The sequence below is a fragment of the Rana temporaria genome, chromosome 3, assembly GCF_905171775.1.
Source record: "Rana temporaria chromosome 3, aRanTem1.1, whole genome shotgun sequence".
Taxonomy (NCBI): Eukaryota; Metazoa; Chordata; class Amphibia; order Anura; family Ranidae; genus Rana; species Rana temporaria.
Window position 1 is genome coordinate 406,377,532 of NC_053491.1, and position 16,246 is coordinate 406,393,777.

Genomic DNA, 16,246 nt, shown 5'->3' on the forward strand with positions numbered 1-16,246 from the left:
ACAAAATTTGAGATTTGACCTCCTGCCCAGAACACCCACCTAAAGGGTTGCTGGAAGGGGTTTGGGGGAAAGAACATTGGTTTTGGGTATGATGAAGACTAATGCATTAAAACATTTTATTTTGTAATCTCCATATGAAATATATATGAAATATATATCAATATCAAGTATTCCTATTTTTAGCCAAGCGGATAGATATATAGGCCCCATATTTAAAGGCTGTGCTCCCCTTTTCCAGAAATTGGCCTATTGGGCCCCAGTAAAATGTTCATTAATGTTATTGTCCTAACTGGAGACTATTTGGACTCTCCCAGAAGCCTGTCACAGAAATAGTTATCTCCACATTTTGCCTTGTTAGCATGTGAAAACCGTTGGACACTAATTTCCAGCATTACAGGGGTGAAAAACCAATGTTTTTCACATCCTAGCAACTAGGCAAGGATGTGGTGATTGCTAACTAGGAGTTTTTTGGCTAGACTACTGAGGATGCATAAATGGTGTACAGGTATGACAATAAAATTAACATTTTAAGAAGCCGCATAGTGTTTTTTTTTTTTTTTTTGTACTGGGGCCCTTAGACTGCATACGCTATTTTTCGGGAAAGGTGAACTTTAAAATAATTGTAAATGATTGCCTTATAAAACAACCTATTCAGTTTAACCACTTGCCGGCCGTGGATGTTATATAACGTCCTTGGCTTTGTGGGGCTATATCTGAATGATGCCTGCAGCTACAGTCATCATTCAGATATCGGCATTTTCAGCCGGCGATTCCTTACACCATAAGAACGATCATAGGGCTCTTGATCATTCTTACGGGTGGCGAGATGGGACTTTACTTTTTTTTTCTTTTATTAAAAGCATGAAAGTTGCAATGACCGCCATTGTATTCTATAGGGTCTCTGCTAAAAAAAACATATATAATGTTTGAGGGTGCTATGTAATTTTCTACATGTAGGAGCGAAGTGTCGGAATTGGCCTGGTTGTTAAGTGGTTAAAGTCATGAAAGGCAAAACATTTGTGTATAGATTTTTTTTTTTTTTTTTTTTAAAGTGATCACAGTTCCCTCTGTTCTCAGCTGCATGAGAGCTGGGGGAGGAGAAGTGGCAGCACACCAAGATTACCAGTTACTGGCTGTGCAGTGGTGGTGTGTCAGAACAAGTCCAATCATTGGAGGAGAGCACAGCTAGAGAACTGACCATGGTGTGCTCTCCTGCTTAGTGTGGTCAGTTTTTATTAGGAAAGCAAAGGGACTGGCAGCAACCCCAGGGATTTCACATAACGGAAGCAACACAAAGAGAACAGGAGACTTTCGTACAAGTACATGGTACAGCAGGTACATATTAGGAATATGAAGTGTTGGGGTAATGCACACTTTAACCACTTGACACCCGCACGCCGTCATATGACGTCCAAAACGGGGACCTGTTATCCTGGGTGGACGTCATATGACGTGATGGGCTTTGCGGGGGGATATCTCAATGATGCCTGCACCCGGAGGCATCATTGAGATATCATTTTTTAGTGGCGGCGATCCTGCGCACCGTAAGAACGATCATAGCGGCGGTTCCGCCGCTAGATCGTTCTTACAGGCGGCGGGAGGGGACATCCCCCCCTCCCACCACCATCCGGTGCTTCTCCGGGCTCTCCCGTCCCACCGGGGGCCCGGTGAGATGTCCGCCGGATGTTTGCCATAGAGAAGACTGGCAACCATCTGGTCACCAGTCATCTCTATGACCGTCGGAGGCCCGGGCGCGATGTGATGACGTCACGCCCGGGTCCCCGTAAGTAAACAAACCACAATTGCGGCTAGTTTGAATGAGATCTGTGAATTTTTTTTCACGATCTCATTCTTTCCAGCCTGCAGGAGAGATGTGGGGTCTTATTGACCCTGCATCTCTCATTAAAGAGGACCTGTCACACACATTCCTACTACAAGGGATGTTTACATTCCTTGTAATAGGAATAAAAGCGATTGAAAAAAAAAAAAGTGTAAAAAATAAAGAAATAAGTAAAATAAAAAAGAAAAAATAATAATAAAAAAATTAAAATGCCCCTGTCCCCGGTAGCTCGCGCTCAGAAGCGTACGCACACGTAAGTCCCGCCCACGTATGTAAACGTCGTTCAAACCACACATGTGAGGTGTCGCCGCGTGCGTTAGAGCGTGTGCAACAATTCTAGCACTAGACCTCCTCTAACTCTAAACTGGCAACCTGTAAACATATTTTAAAGTGTCGCCTATGGAGATTTTTAAGTAACGAAGTTTGGCGCCATTCCATGAGTGTACGCAATTTTAAAGCGTGACATGTTAGGTATCTAGTTACTCGGCGTAACATCATCTTTCATATTTTACCAAAAAATTGGGCTAACGTTACTGTTTTGTTATTTTTTTAATTTATGAAACCATTTTTTTTACAAAAAAAAGCCGTTTGAAAAATTATTGCGCAAATACGGTGCAAGATAAAAAGTTGCAATGACCGCCATTTAATTCCCTAGGGTGTCTGCTAAAATAACATATATAATGTTTGGGGGTTCTGAGTAATTTTCTAGCAAAAGAATGAGGATTTGTACATGTAGGAAAGAAGTGCCAGAATAGGCCCGGGAAGGAGGTGGGTTTTAAAGCCCGGTATTGAAGTGGTTAAAGCTTTTAAGCTGAGTTTGTGCACTTTTTGAAATCGTACGTTTTAAAGGCTAAAAAGAAACTGCATGAGTTGTATGAATGTTATATTCTAATAAAATAACATTGTTTGCAGACTTGCATAAACATCCAAGCACATATTTACTGACCATCACATTTGTGTTTCTGCAGATTGACCCTCTCTTTCAGAAAGCAGCTGCCTCGTTTGATGAATGCAGTACAGTAGGTGTCTTCCTAACTGCTCTGCGATGTTCCAGTTATCACAGTGAGCTACACTTTGATGATTATGTGATACCACTGTCCACCATCCAAGAGGAACCAGCCCTAACTCCATCATCTGTTGACACAACAGAGCTGAAAGGTAGCTTACTCAAAATCTGTTCCTCCTTTTTAGAGTGTTTATTCTTTTGCTCTTAAAGTGGAGTTGCACCCAAAAATTGAACTTTCGCTTTAAGTGACAGTGAACCCCTGACATACCACATTTAGCATGTCATTTTTTGGAGGCATCCAGCTCCCACTTCCTCCCGGGCCGCCGGAAGGAAGTTCACCTCTCCCCCGCCCTCCCTGCAATCTTCTGGGACACGTCGCAGGTCCCAGAAGATTGCCTGGTCATTCACAGCTCGCAGTGTGACATGCGCAATGTGTGCCCGGCTGTGAAGATTACCCAGGCACCCACAGGAAGCGCCGTGGCTTCGTACTCCCTCATCGCTGGACCGTGAGACAGGTAAGTGTCTGATTGTTAAAAGTCAGCAGCTACACTTTTTTTTTTAGCTGCTGACTTTAAATTATTATTTTTTTTTTTTTGGCGGAACTCCGTTTTTAAAGAGAATTATGTTCCTAGAGACAGATAGGAAGTAACTAAGAGATGCACTTAATTTTAAAATGTAATCTTCCCCCAAATCATTATAGTTTTCACCTTGTTTAACATGTTTAGGTCAATGCACACTAAGTTCCGATATCTTAGAATAATGTTTTATGTGTGACATGTTTTATATGTAATTTCATGAATACATACCTTGCACTAAAAATCAGGGTCCACTTTATTACTCGGGGCCCTCGCCCCCATACAATGCTGTGTTGAAGTTTAAAGTGGGGGGGAGGGGGGGAGAAACGGCGGCAGAAAAAATGTAGTCCGGATAGAGAGTTGCATTCATAAAAATGTATTTACTTAACTTTTTGATGCAATTTTTGACATGGGAATGAGGGCCCTGAATAACTTGGCATTCCTGGTTTTTAGTGTAAGTTCCACTTTAAAAGCGAAGTTCACCTTTGGAATATGTTACACCCGTATTTAGGGTGTAACATATTCAGCTCATGCCTGCTCACCCCATCACTCCTTCCCCTATGATAGCGGGCAGGGGTTATTTTCCTCCCGCAGCTGCTTTCCCATTTTTTAATCTGGCACAGCACTTCACATGCACAGTTGCGTCATTCATTCACTGGGATCTGGTGAATAAAGAAACTACAATCTTATCTGCCACCATGGTAGACGGTCTTGCATTTCTCATTGGATGGTGATGGCATTAATGAGTGCCACTGTAGTCCACTGACCCTTCCCCTGGCTTTCTAATGGAAAACCTGTACGTATCTACGGGCTGGAGGGCATGCTTGCAGGAGCCTGACATTTGAAGAACTTTGCAGGCTCCAGTAAAAAGGCTTCACCTTTTTGCAGGCTTTCTGGAAAAATATTAGCAGTTATTATATATTGAAGCATATACAGTGCATCTGCAAAGTAATCACAGCTCTTCACCTTTTCCACATTTGTTAGTTACAGCCTTATTCCAAAATAGGTTAAATTCCTAACTTACTCAAAATTCTACAAACAATACCCCATAATGACAACATGAAAGACGTTTGAAATCTGTGCAAATTTAAAAAAAAGATATAAAAATCACATGTACATAAGTATTCAGTCTTTACTCAATACTTTGTTGAAGTACCTTTGACACCAATTACAGCCTCAAGTCTTTTTAAGTATGATACTTAAGCTTGGCTCACCTATTTTTGGACAGTTTCTCCCATTCTTCTTTGCAGGACCTCCCAAGTGCCATCAGGTTGGATAGGAAGTGTCGGTGCACAGCCATTTTCAGATCTCTCAAGAGATATATTTAATTGGGTTCAAGTCTGTGCTCTTGTGGGGCCAATCGAGAACATTCACAGACTTGTCCCGTAGCCACTCTTTTGTTATCTTGACTGTGTGCTTAGGGTCGTTGTCCTGTTGGAAGATGAACCTTCTGAGGTTCTGAGAGTTCAGGAGCAGGTTTTCATCAAGGATGTCTCTGTACATTCCTACATTCATCTTTCCCTCGATCCTGACTAGTCTCCCAGTTGCTGCCACTGAAAAACATCCCCATAGCATTATGCTGCCACAATCATGTTTCACTGTAGTGATGCTATTGGCCAGGTGATGAGCGGATGACGCTTGCCATTCAGGCCAAAGAGTTCAATCTTTGTTTCATCGGACCAGAGAATTTTGTGTCTCATGGTCTAAGAGTCCTTTTAGGTGCCTTTTGGCAAACTCCAGGTGTGCTGTCATGTGCCTTTTTTACTGTGGAGTGGCATCCGTATGGCCACTCTACAATACAGGCTTGGTTAGTGGAGTGCTGCAGAGATGGTGTTTTTTCTGGAAGGTTCTCCTCTCTGTCAGAGTGACCATCGTGTTCTTGGTCACCTCTCCGACTAAGGCCTTTCTCCCCAAATTGCTCAGTTTGGCCAGGCGACCTCCTCTAGAAAGAGTCCTGGTGGTTACAAACTTCTGTTTATGGATGATGGAGGCCACTGTGCTCATTGGGTTCTTCATTGGTGAAGACATTTTTCTGTACCCTTCCCCAGATCTGTGACTCAATACAATCCTGTCTCGGAGGTCTACAGACAATTCCTTGGACTTCATGGCTTGGTTTGTGTTCTGACATGCACTGTTAACTGTGGGACCTTATATAGACAGGTGTGTGTCTTTCCAAATTATGTCCTATCAACAGAATTTACCACAGGTGGACTCCAATTAAGTTGTAGAAACCTCTCAAGGATGATCAGTGGAAACCGGATGCACCTGAGCTCAATGTTGAGTGTCATAGCAAAGGCTGTAAATACTTACTACATGGGATATTTTTATTTATTTTTTATAAATTTGCAATGATTTCAAACAAACCTTTTTTACATTGTCATTTTAGAATTTTTAGGATAATTACTTTTAAGCAGAGTTCCACACTCCAAAGTTTTTCTTAGAAGTCTGCAGCTACAAATACTGTAGCTGCTGACCTTTTAATAAGGACACTTGCCTATCCAGGTAGCCTGCGATGTCGGTCACCTGAAGCCGATTTGTCCTTTGGCTCGGGTGCAGGTGCCGCTTTTTTAACTAAGGGAAACCTGGCAGTGGAGCCTTCAGGCTTCACTTCCGGTTTTCTACTGAGCGTGTGTGAGTCGCGCGGTGCTTTCTGAATGGCCACACACAGGTCCCAGAAGGCAGCAGGGGGAACGAGAAGGGGCCGAGGAAATTGCGTACTTCGCTTTGGCAAGGCTGGGATGGAAGTACATCTTTGTACTTCATAAACGGTAAGAAAAAAAAATGTATATCCAAAAATGAGGAGTTGTCTTTAGTTTAACACCATGTAGTAAAGTTGGGTGGAACGCCGCTTAAACCACTTCCCGACCGCCTACGTCTGATGTACTGCAGCAGGCCGGCTCTAATGTTATTTGTATGTCATTTTGTGCAATACACTAGGGGTGCACGCTGATTGGACAAAGGGGAAGTCAATTAGCAGGTCCCGCGGACCCAATGTCCGCCGGTCGTTCCAGAGAGACAGAACAGCGATCTGCCTATGTAAACAAGGCTGATCGCCGTTCTGACAGGGAAGAAGATGGAGATATTGTGTTCCTGATGAGCTGGAACGGTAATCGGTCTTCATCCGGTCAGACCATCTTCCACACAGTTAACAAGCACCCCCTAGGGGCACACTTGACCCATTTGATCTTCCCTGCTGTTAACCCCTTCCCTGCGAGTTACAGTACAGTAACAGTGCATATTTTTTAGCACTGATCACTATAATAACGTCACTGGTTCCCAAAAAAGTGTCGGCTGTCCAATTTGTTTGCTGCAATGTTGCAGTCCTGCTAAAAATCGCTGATCACTGCCATTACTAGTAAAAAAAATCCCATAGTTTGTAGACGCGATAACTTTTGCACAAACCAATCTATATATGCTTATTGAGATTTGTATTACTAGGTATATGTAGCAGACTACATATTGGCCTACATTGATGAAGACTTATTTATTTATTTTCCCATTGGATGTGTGTTTTATAGCAAAAAGTTTAAAACATTTTTTTTTTTTTTCAAAATTGTCACTTTTTTTGTGTGTTGTTTTTTATAGCGTAAAAACATTTAAAACCACGGAGGTGATCCGATGCTACCAAAAGAAAGCTCTATTTGTGGGAGAAAAAAACATATTTATTTTTGGGTACAGCATCGTATGACTGCACAATTTTCAGTTAAAATAACGCAGTGCCGTATCGCAAAAAATGGACTGGTAATTAAGGGGGGTAAAACCTTCTGTGGCTGTAGTGGTTAATCCATTTTGGAATAAGGCTGTAACATAACAAAATGTGGAAAAACTGAAGCGCTGTGAATACTTTCCGGATGCGCTCTATACAGCCACATTTTTTACTTTTGCATGGAGCAAGATGGCTTTGGATTTTTACTGCTATTCATGCCACCATTACAGATTTATCTTCCTCACTATCTGTCTGAATGATACGTTTTACTAGGAGGATGAGTGCAAATGTTCTTTAGGGACACAGGCGGCAATAAAAACCTGACTACTTCTATTCTTCACGGTACTAACTGTCTGAGTTGCTGTTAGAAATTGACCCCCCTTACCTGGCTAGTGCCATTGTCACCAGGGCGGAAAGAAAGGGGAAATCTCTTTAACAAAACCTCACATAACGTAAAAAAAAACCTTTCCCACTTTATTGAAAACCAGAAAAAAAATTGGCGTTGCGCTCACTTTAAAGGAGCTACAGCTATGAAATTTTAATGCATTTTGCTGTGTGACCTATTTTTCATCCCCTGGTGGAATCTTATCTGGGAAAACTTCTTCTTTGCAGCTCTTCTGGATCAGTGTGTGGAAAAACGTTCCCTATGCCCGTCACTTGCAAAATTTCGCTCAATGCAGCTATACAGCGATGTCAAGGAGGAGGTATAGCCATCATACGTTCTTTGTGATGTCCAGATATTTGTACAGTTTTGGGCTTTTAGTCATTTATAACAGCGATGCCTGCCAGTGCTGCTTATCAGTACCTATCATTGGCACCTATCAGTACTGCATGTCGGTGCAGCCTCATCAACACACAACAGTAAAGGAGAAAAATTATTTATTTTATAAAATGTTATAACTAACTAAAAAAAATGTTTTAAATGTAATTTTGTTTTTCCAAACGTTTAGCAAAAAATAAAAATAAAACACTGGCTATTAAACACTTGAGACCCGCGCTATTGACAAAAGACGTCGACAGCGCGGTTCTCAGGTGCCAAGTGGACGTCTTTGGACGTCATTTGAAATGCATTACCCGCGCGCGCCACTGGGGGGCGTGCGGCGGGTAACCACTGTGCCGCCGCATCGCTGGGGACCCGATGCGTGTACCTGGCGGCCGCGATGTCCGCCGGGTACACGCAATCGTCGGGAACACAGCCGGTAACAGCAGGGACGTGGAGCTCTGTGTGTAAACACAGAGCTCCACGTGCTGTTAGAGGAGAGGAGACCGATCTGTGTCTCTTGTACATAGAGACACAGCATCGGTCACCTCCCCCAGTCACCCCCCTCCCCCCCACACAGTTAGAACACACCCAGGCTACACAGTTAATCCCTTCCTCACCCCCTAGTGTTAACCCCTTCCCTGCCAGTCACATTTATACAGTAATTAGTGCATTTTTATAGCACTGATCGCTGTATAAATGTGAATGGTCCCAAATTTGTGTCGAAAGTGTCTTTTTAAATTGTCGCTCTTTTTTTGTTTATAGCGCAAAAAATAAAAACCGCAGAGGTGATCAAATACCACCAAAATTAAGCTCTATTTGTGGGGAAAAAAGGACGTCAATTTTGTTTGGGAGCCACGTCGCACGACCGCGCAAATGTCAGTTAAAGCGACGCAGTGCCGCAAGCTGAAATTTCGCCTGGGAACGAAGGGGGTTTATGTGCCCAGTAAGCAAGTGGTTAAATACCACCAAAAGAATGCTCTGTTTAAAAAAAAATTATAAAAATGTAGTATGGGTACAGCATTGCGCAATTGTCATTCAAAATGCGACAGCGCTGAAATTTGGCTATGGCAGGAAGTGGGTAAAAGTGGTTAATAAGAGAAGCGGGGTATGGACAGCAAAGTTAAGAGAAACTTGCCTGCTAGCTGTAAAAAAAAAAAAAACTGATCCTTGGGTGCGCTGGTTTGGAATATAACTTATAGCAGCAGTGCCCTGGGGTTCTGAGATCAGCAGAAACATCAGACCAATTTACTGACATTGATGTCTGCAATGCAGTTTTATTATGTTACATGATTTACCATCCTGGCTTTGGGTTGCGCTACAGCTTAGAGGTAAGCTTTTTGCTAAAATCGTTGGCCCTATCTTAAACTTCTATTAAACATTTTACAAAACAAAAATAAAGTATGGGTCCACTTTAAGGCTCCTGTCTTGGACAGCACCTTCTAAGGGCGATATGAAACTGAGCTATTGACTCCTTTTTATAACACCTCTGCTGCTTCATGCTACTATAGATACAAAACGGTGCAGGATAACATAACCATGCCTGTGCTTTATGCCCATTGTCCACAGTGACTATATTACATTTTAAGGCTTAATGCTACTGATATGTGTAGGATTTGGTAAAAGGGTGTATTTCAGTACTCCATGCAGCAGCAGTAAAGTGTAAATCACTCCAGGTCTTAGTGCTTGAATCACTTAAAGATTAAATCTTGAAACCACATACTGGGAATTTACAGTGCCTTGGATTGATTTATACCACTAAGTGGTAAGAAAGCTTTGAGGATTACGCACATTTGTAAATTGGTGATTATTTAGTAAATAAAAAGCTACACATTTTCTAAAGATCTTATCCTTTGCTCTGTTTTTCTGCAGAATGTGTTGTCATTAACAGATAAATACAAGGAGAGCGATCATGCCTTTGATATCAATGCAGAGATTGAGGATGATGGTCCTGAGCCTGCAGGTCCTGAGACGGATGATTTTGATGCAGATTTGTGTGATGGGAATGAAGCAGAAGATCTGGGAGAGTTTGCGGAGCGACGAGAGGCTTTCCGATCGGGAAAAAAGGGGTAAATTTACACCATTTTATTTTTAATATTATTTTTCAGAACAAGGGAAACTTGTAATAGGGAATTAGTGGTGACAAAGAATAAAAAGTGTGTGTGTATGTGTATATAATATACAAATTGTAGTGTGTGTTTTTCTTTGGCTCAGGTATTCCCCCCCCCCCCCCCTCCTTCACTGCTTCACAGAATTTGACTGATGGCAGCAGGAGCCAATGGGATGGGGTGTGGGTTTTTATTTTCCGTTCATGGACAGACACAGCAGCATCTGACCTTAGGGTATTATCCTCCTTTCTAGGAGATTGACTAGGCAGAAAAACAGCATCTTAAGCGTTAAACACTCCACACAGTACAGTACCTCTCAGGGGGCGGTTCCCCCGGGTACATCCCCCACTCTGCTCTGCAGCCCCAGTTTTTTTTCTGCCTAGCAAAGGAGATGACATGGCTCCTCTGGGCCCATGTGCTCCGGGGATTTTTTTTGCAATTTTCTTGCTTTTTCTTTTTGTTTTCCTGCATTTTTGGATCCTGAGATCTACATTCAACTGCCGACTGGGTGACAGGCTGGATCCTTGATCCTTGTAGTGTCCCGTCCCCCCCCCCCCCCAAGTTCGTCCATCGAGCGTGTGCCGGCCTTTTAGCTACGCGCTGGGCCATCCACGACATGCCCCGTTGCTCCAGGCCGGTGAGCTATACGCACCAAGGCACACATATATAGGCTCTATGTCTGTGCCGGGCCGACAGCCATGCCGTAACTGCGCGGACGTTCTGTCCGGGATGCCTCCAGCCGGGGGTCGCAGGATAGGTAAGTAGCAGTCCCCTTGCTTTGGCAGGGTGGTGCGGCTGGTGCATTCCTGGGGTGGTCGAATGGGGGTCCGCCCTGCTTTCCTCTTTCCCTCCTTTCCCCACGTTCTGGGTGGCGGGGTTGGCCGTGAGGTGGGGGGGTCCATCTGGGGGGCACCATCCAGTGGCTGGGGGCTGTGTCTGCTTGGGGGTGCTCTTTTGCTGGCCATTTTCTTGTAGCCCACATGCTCTTTTTGCATGTCGGCGGCCATTTTGGAATGGGTTTTTACCTCTAGTGGCTGAAAAAACGGCGCGAACGGCTCCAGCTCAAATCGGTGCCATGATTAAGCACTGATTTATAGTGTGAAACGCATAGGCTGTTCCATTTTCTGCTTGTTTTTGTAGTGCATTTTTCTATTTTTATATTAAAAGACAACCTTATGTTTTTTTGGAGTGCAGCTGTCCATTCTTTTTTCTTCTACCAATTGCTTTGTGCATTGCTGGCACCCTTGATTTCCTGAACCGTCGCTGATTGTTCAACATACTCACCTGGAGCAGTTACCTCCTTTCCTTTTCCTGCGGCCTCTGTGGATGCTATGACGGCATTCCTAGAGGCGTTTGTTGCCAGGAGTGAAGCGGCGCGTGGCCAGAGGAGGGGTAAAAAGCTCCCCCTCCCCCCTGCCTTCTTCTGGGGATGCCTCTGACAGGGAATCGGGCCCAGCTACTGCTCCCGGCCCTGGTTTCGAGGTGTCAGAGGATGCAGGCCTAGTCCACACGGACAGTGAGGATAACTCTGCATCAGGGTCAGCTCATGATAGGGCGCTAGTGGGAGCTCTTATCACTGTGGTGCCGGATACTCAGAAAATTGAGGATTTGGCGGAGACATCAGAGATGTCGGTACAAGGAATGGGATCGGCCGCAAAAGTTTTTTTCTGTTCCAAAATGCTTTGCGGTCAGTTATCCATTTTGAGGAGGACTTCCTGAAAAAGTGAACCTCTCCTCCGTCAGTGGACCCCCCTGTGTCCAGACTGAACAAAGCTACCACGTTACGTGTGGAGGGGGCTCCCGCTTTCAATTACCCCGCAGATAGGAGAGCTGAGGCTGTGGCCCGCACCATGTTCACGGTGGTGGGGTCGGCGGTGATGCTGGTCTTGGCCTGGGCTCTGGTGTCACAGACACTTACTGAACGGGCAAAGTTGTTGCTTCAGGAGTTGGAGCATCAAGCCCCTCTGGGCTGTGTGGCGCTGGCTGACCAGTTGGTGCAGGGCCTAAAATTTGTGAGTCAGCCCTGGATACGCTTCCCTTGCTCTCCAGGGCCTCGGCCTACGCTGTGGTGTTGCGCCGCCTTGTCTGGCTGAAGTGTTTGTCTTCGGACCAGTCTTCTAAAAAGGCCTTGATGGACTTACCCTTTAAGGGTGAAAGGCTTTTTGGGGCTTCTCTAGATGACATCATAAAATATGCCACGGAAGGTAAAGAGCACTCTGCTCCCACAATCTGGTAAAGGTAAGGAGCCTCGCCGCAGGCAGAGGCCCTCCTTTACCGCCCCCAAGCGTTTTTTCCGTCCGCCTGGTGCAGCAAAAAAACGTTCCCAGGGCGCTAAGGCGCACGCTGAAGGGCAGAAGCGCCCCTGGTTCCGCAAGTCCAACAAGCCTGCGGACAGACCCGCATGAAGGTCTGCCCTGCCAGTCTCTCTCTCTCTCTCTCTCTCTCTCTCTCTCTCTCTCTCTCTCTCTCTCTCTCTCTCTCTCTCTCTCTCTCTCTCTCTTCCCCCCCCCCCGTAATTTTGTCTTGTATTGTGTTTGTAGTGCACCAGGAACCACAAGGGACCTCGCTGGCTCTTCTGAAATCAATACTTATAAGGAGTAGTACAGCCAAACCTTGTTTACTGTACTTCTGTGGATCACAGGTGACCTGGCCATTTTATAGATAGGCAACTCCTATCATCATATTGATTAGTGGTTCCAGCGGTGAGGTGGTTGGCGACCCAGAAGTGATCGTCACTTCGCTTTTGCATTCGAGTTCTGGGTCTGATGGTTCCGAATGCTCAATTTCACACTCGTGTGTTACAGAGAGAAATTCTGTCGCGTTGGGACAAGCTCCCTTCGTCTCTGGATTGCCTGGTCAGGTCCTCCCTAGTGTGGTGGCTGACGTCTCCCGTGCTTCGGAAGTCGCTCACATCCTACGGTGGGCCGAAAAGAACGTTCCGGCTGTGTACATTCTGGGGGTACAGAACTGGCAGGCCAACTACCTAAGTCGCCAAACGCTAGACCAAGGAGAATAGTCACTACACCTGGATGTGTTTCAGAGTCTGTGTCTGAAATGGGGCACTGCAGACGTGGATCTTCTGGCGTCCCGTCTCAATCGGAAGGTGTCACGGTTCGTGGCCAGGTCAAGAGACCCGTGGGTGGATGCGTCAGACACGTTGGTGGCTCCGTGGGGTCACTATTGCCTAATCTACTCCTTTCCTCGTCTGCTGCGCAGAGTGGAAGCCGAGGGGATACCAACAATCCTAATCGCTCCGGATTGGCCTCGCTGACCCTGGTACGTGGGTCTGGTGGCAGACGTTTCTTGGCGCCTGCCTCTGAGAGAGGATCCTCTGTCGCAGGGTCCTATCTTTCACCCTGCTTTACAGTCGTTGGCTTTACTGGCGTGGCTGTTGAAAGCCAGGTGCTGAAGGATTGAGGCCTGTCAGACTCTGTGATCTCTACCATGCTGCGGACACGGAAGTCTACTTCACGGAAGATTTACCATCATACGTGGAAGGCTTACATCTCTGTGTGAGGAGATGAATTGGCACCCCCGAACATATGTGATGTCCGGATTCTGCTGTTCTTACAGCGTGGAGTGGATCAGGCTCTCGCCTTGAGTATGATTAAGGGGCAGATTTTGGCCTTGGCTTTTTTCTTTCAGCGGCGCACTCTCTGGTGCGTACGTTTGTGCAGGGGGTTCGACATGTGGCCCCTCCTGTGCGTCCTCCACTGCCTCCATGGGACCTGAATTTTGGTCCTCTCGGTGCTTCAACAGTCTCTGTTTGAGGATATTAGGGAAATCCCTTTATTGACTCTTTCCCAGAAGGTGGTTTTTCTGGTGGCAATTGCATCGGTCAGATGGGTTTCTAAATTAGCGGCCTTGTCTTGCAAGGCCCCTTACTTGGTCATCCACAGGGATAAGGTGGTGCTGCGGCCGCAGCCGTCATTCCTTCCTAAGGTTTTTTCGGCCTTTCACATCAATGAGGACATTGTTCTTCCATCCTTGTGTCCTCGGCCGTTGAACCCAAAGGAGGCTGTGTTGCATTCCTTGGACGTGGTTCGAGCCCTACGGGTGTACATGTCTGCTACGGCTCAGTTTCGTAAGTCGGATTCACTGTTCGTGTCGGTGACTGGTCCTAAGAAGAGTCTGGCGGTCTCGTCGGCCACCATTTCTAGGTGGATCAGGCAGGTCGTGCTTTAGGCCTATGCCCCAAAGGGGCGGGCCGCTACCTTCCCGGTTACAGCGCATTCGACCAGGGCGATTGGTGCCTCTTGGGCTTTCCGCCATCAAGCGTCTGTTTTACAGGGGTGTAAAGCAGCGACCTGGTCATCAGTTCACACCTTTTCAAAATTTTACAAGGTGGATGTGAGTGCATCTTCGGATGCCTTCTTTGGCCGCAAGGTTTTGCAGGCGGCTATTTAAGGTTGACGTTCCTCCGTTGAGGAGCTCTGGTTTGTTTGGGGTGAAGTTGGTTTGCTGTGTTTTCCCACCCCTCAATTTTTTGACACTGCTTGGGGACGTCCCTAAGGTCAATTTCTGCTGTGTCCGTCCATGAACGCAAGAGAAAATAGTATTTTTTGTACTCGCTGTAAAATCCATTTCTCTGAGTTCATGGACAGACACAGCATCCACCCCTCCTTTTGGAGGTACTGTGCTGTGTGGAGTGTTTAACACTTAACATGCTGTTTTTCTGCCTAGTCAATCTCCTAAAAGGGAGGATAATGCACGAAGGTCAATTGCTGCTGTGTCCGTCCATGAACTCGGAGAAATGGATTTTATGGTGAGTACAAAAATCCTATTTTTTTTTTATTTTTTTTTCAGTGGTTTGGTTGGGTTTTTCTGACATTGCCTGACTTGATTTGGATGAAGGCTTATGAGCGATTCCCTTTGTCTAAGGCTATTTTCGTTCTCTTCCATTGGGTGAAACAGGAAGTCGCTCAACTTTGGGTTATACCATCGCCTACAGGAGGATTGGAGACTGGCAAACAAACTGTAGACCAGCACAAGTGAAAGGAAAACAAATATATACGTACTCTCCTCCATGCAGCAGTCTGCTGCAGCTGTCCCCTGCTTGGTCGAAGCCCGAGAGCTGAGCAATCACGTGATCGCTCAGTTCTCATCAGCTCTAAGCAGAGACTGGTGACTGTCAGGAACACTGGTTTTAAAAGAACAGTTTGTAGGACAAGGGTAGTTTTTTGCTAGTGTACTCAGGCGATTGACTGTTTTCTTCAGCTCTAAAAAAAACAATACATATTTTGGCAGATTTTCTATTATCAGCAGCTCCTGGTAGATTCATATTGAATGTATGCAACTAGGGTTGTCCCGATACCACTTTTTTAGGACCGAGTACAAGTACCGATACTTTTTTTCAAGTACTCGCCGATACCGAATACCGATACTTTTTTTTTTTTTTAATGTGATGTGACAGTGGCGTTTTTTTCTTTTTGTTTGTTTTTTTTTTTACTTTTTTTTATTTTATTTTTATTTTTTACAGTAGCGTTTTATTTTTTATTTTTTTAGAGGGGGGGTAGTGGATTGTCAGTGTGTTTTTTGAATTTTTTATTACCATTTACATTTTTTTTATTTATTTTTTTATTTATTGCAATTTTTATTTTATTTTTTAATCAACCCTGTTGGGGGGGGCTTTGGTGAGATATCAGGGGTCTTAACAGACCTCTGACATCTCCCCTTTGAGACAGAGAAAGGGACTAGGGATACAGATTCCCCTGTCCCTTTCTCGGCAGCATCAGCTGCGCTGAAAATGAATGCAGAGAAGACAGCGTCTTCTCTTCATTCATAAAACTGAAACATTGTAATCAACAGGTTACGATGATTCAGTTCTGTGAATGGACAGAGTCATCGCTGACTCTGTCCATTCGGAACAGTAAGGAGCCGGGTTTACCGGCTCCTACCGCCGCTCTCCATCCTGACAGTTCCGGGGGGGGGGGGGGGGGGGGCACAGGGGAGAGACGGAAACAGCGGGGGACGCACGGGGGGAGAGAAGGAAACAACAGGACGCACGGGGGAGAGAAGGAAACCGCGGGGGGGGGCACGGGGGAGAGAAGGAAACATCGGGACGCACGGAGGGAGAGGAGGAAACATCGGGGGTCACGGAGGAGAGAAGGAAACAGCAGGGGGGGCACGGGGGAGAGGAGGAAACAGCGGCGGGGGACAGGAGGGAGAAGGAAACAGCGGCGGGGGCACGGAGGGAGATGGAAACAGCGGCGGGGGGCACAGAGGGAGAAGGAAACAGCGGCGGGGGCACA

At 45.6% G+C, this 16,246-nt stretch overlaps 1 protein-coding gene across 2 annotated transcripts in view; it reads left to right on the forward strand.

Annotated features, from left to right (window-relative positions):
- The window catches only part of NCAPH (non-SMC condensin I complex subunit H), a 47,824-nt gene that overhangs the window by 21,214 nt on the left and 10,364 nt on the right, over window positions 1-16,246 (forward strand). For both annotated transcript variants that reach the window (XM_040345936.1, XM_040345937.1), the window contains exons 7-9: window positions 2,809-2,998; window positions 7,740-7,831; window positions 9,760-9,956. In XM_040345936.1, coding sequence (XP_040201870.1) covers window positions 2,809-2,998; window positions 7,740-7,831; window positions 9,760-9,956 — 479 coding nt within the window. The remainder of the gene's footprint in view (window positions 1-2,808; window positions 2,999-7,739; window positions 7,832-9,759; window positions 9,957-16,246) is intronic.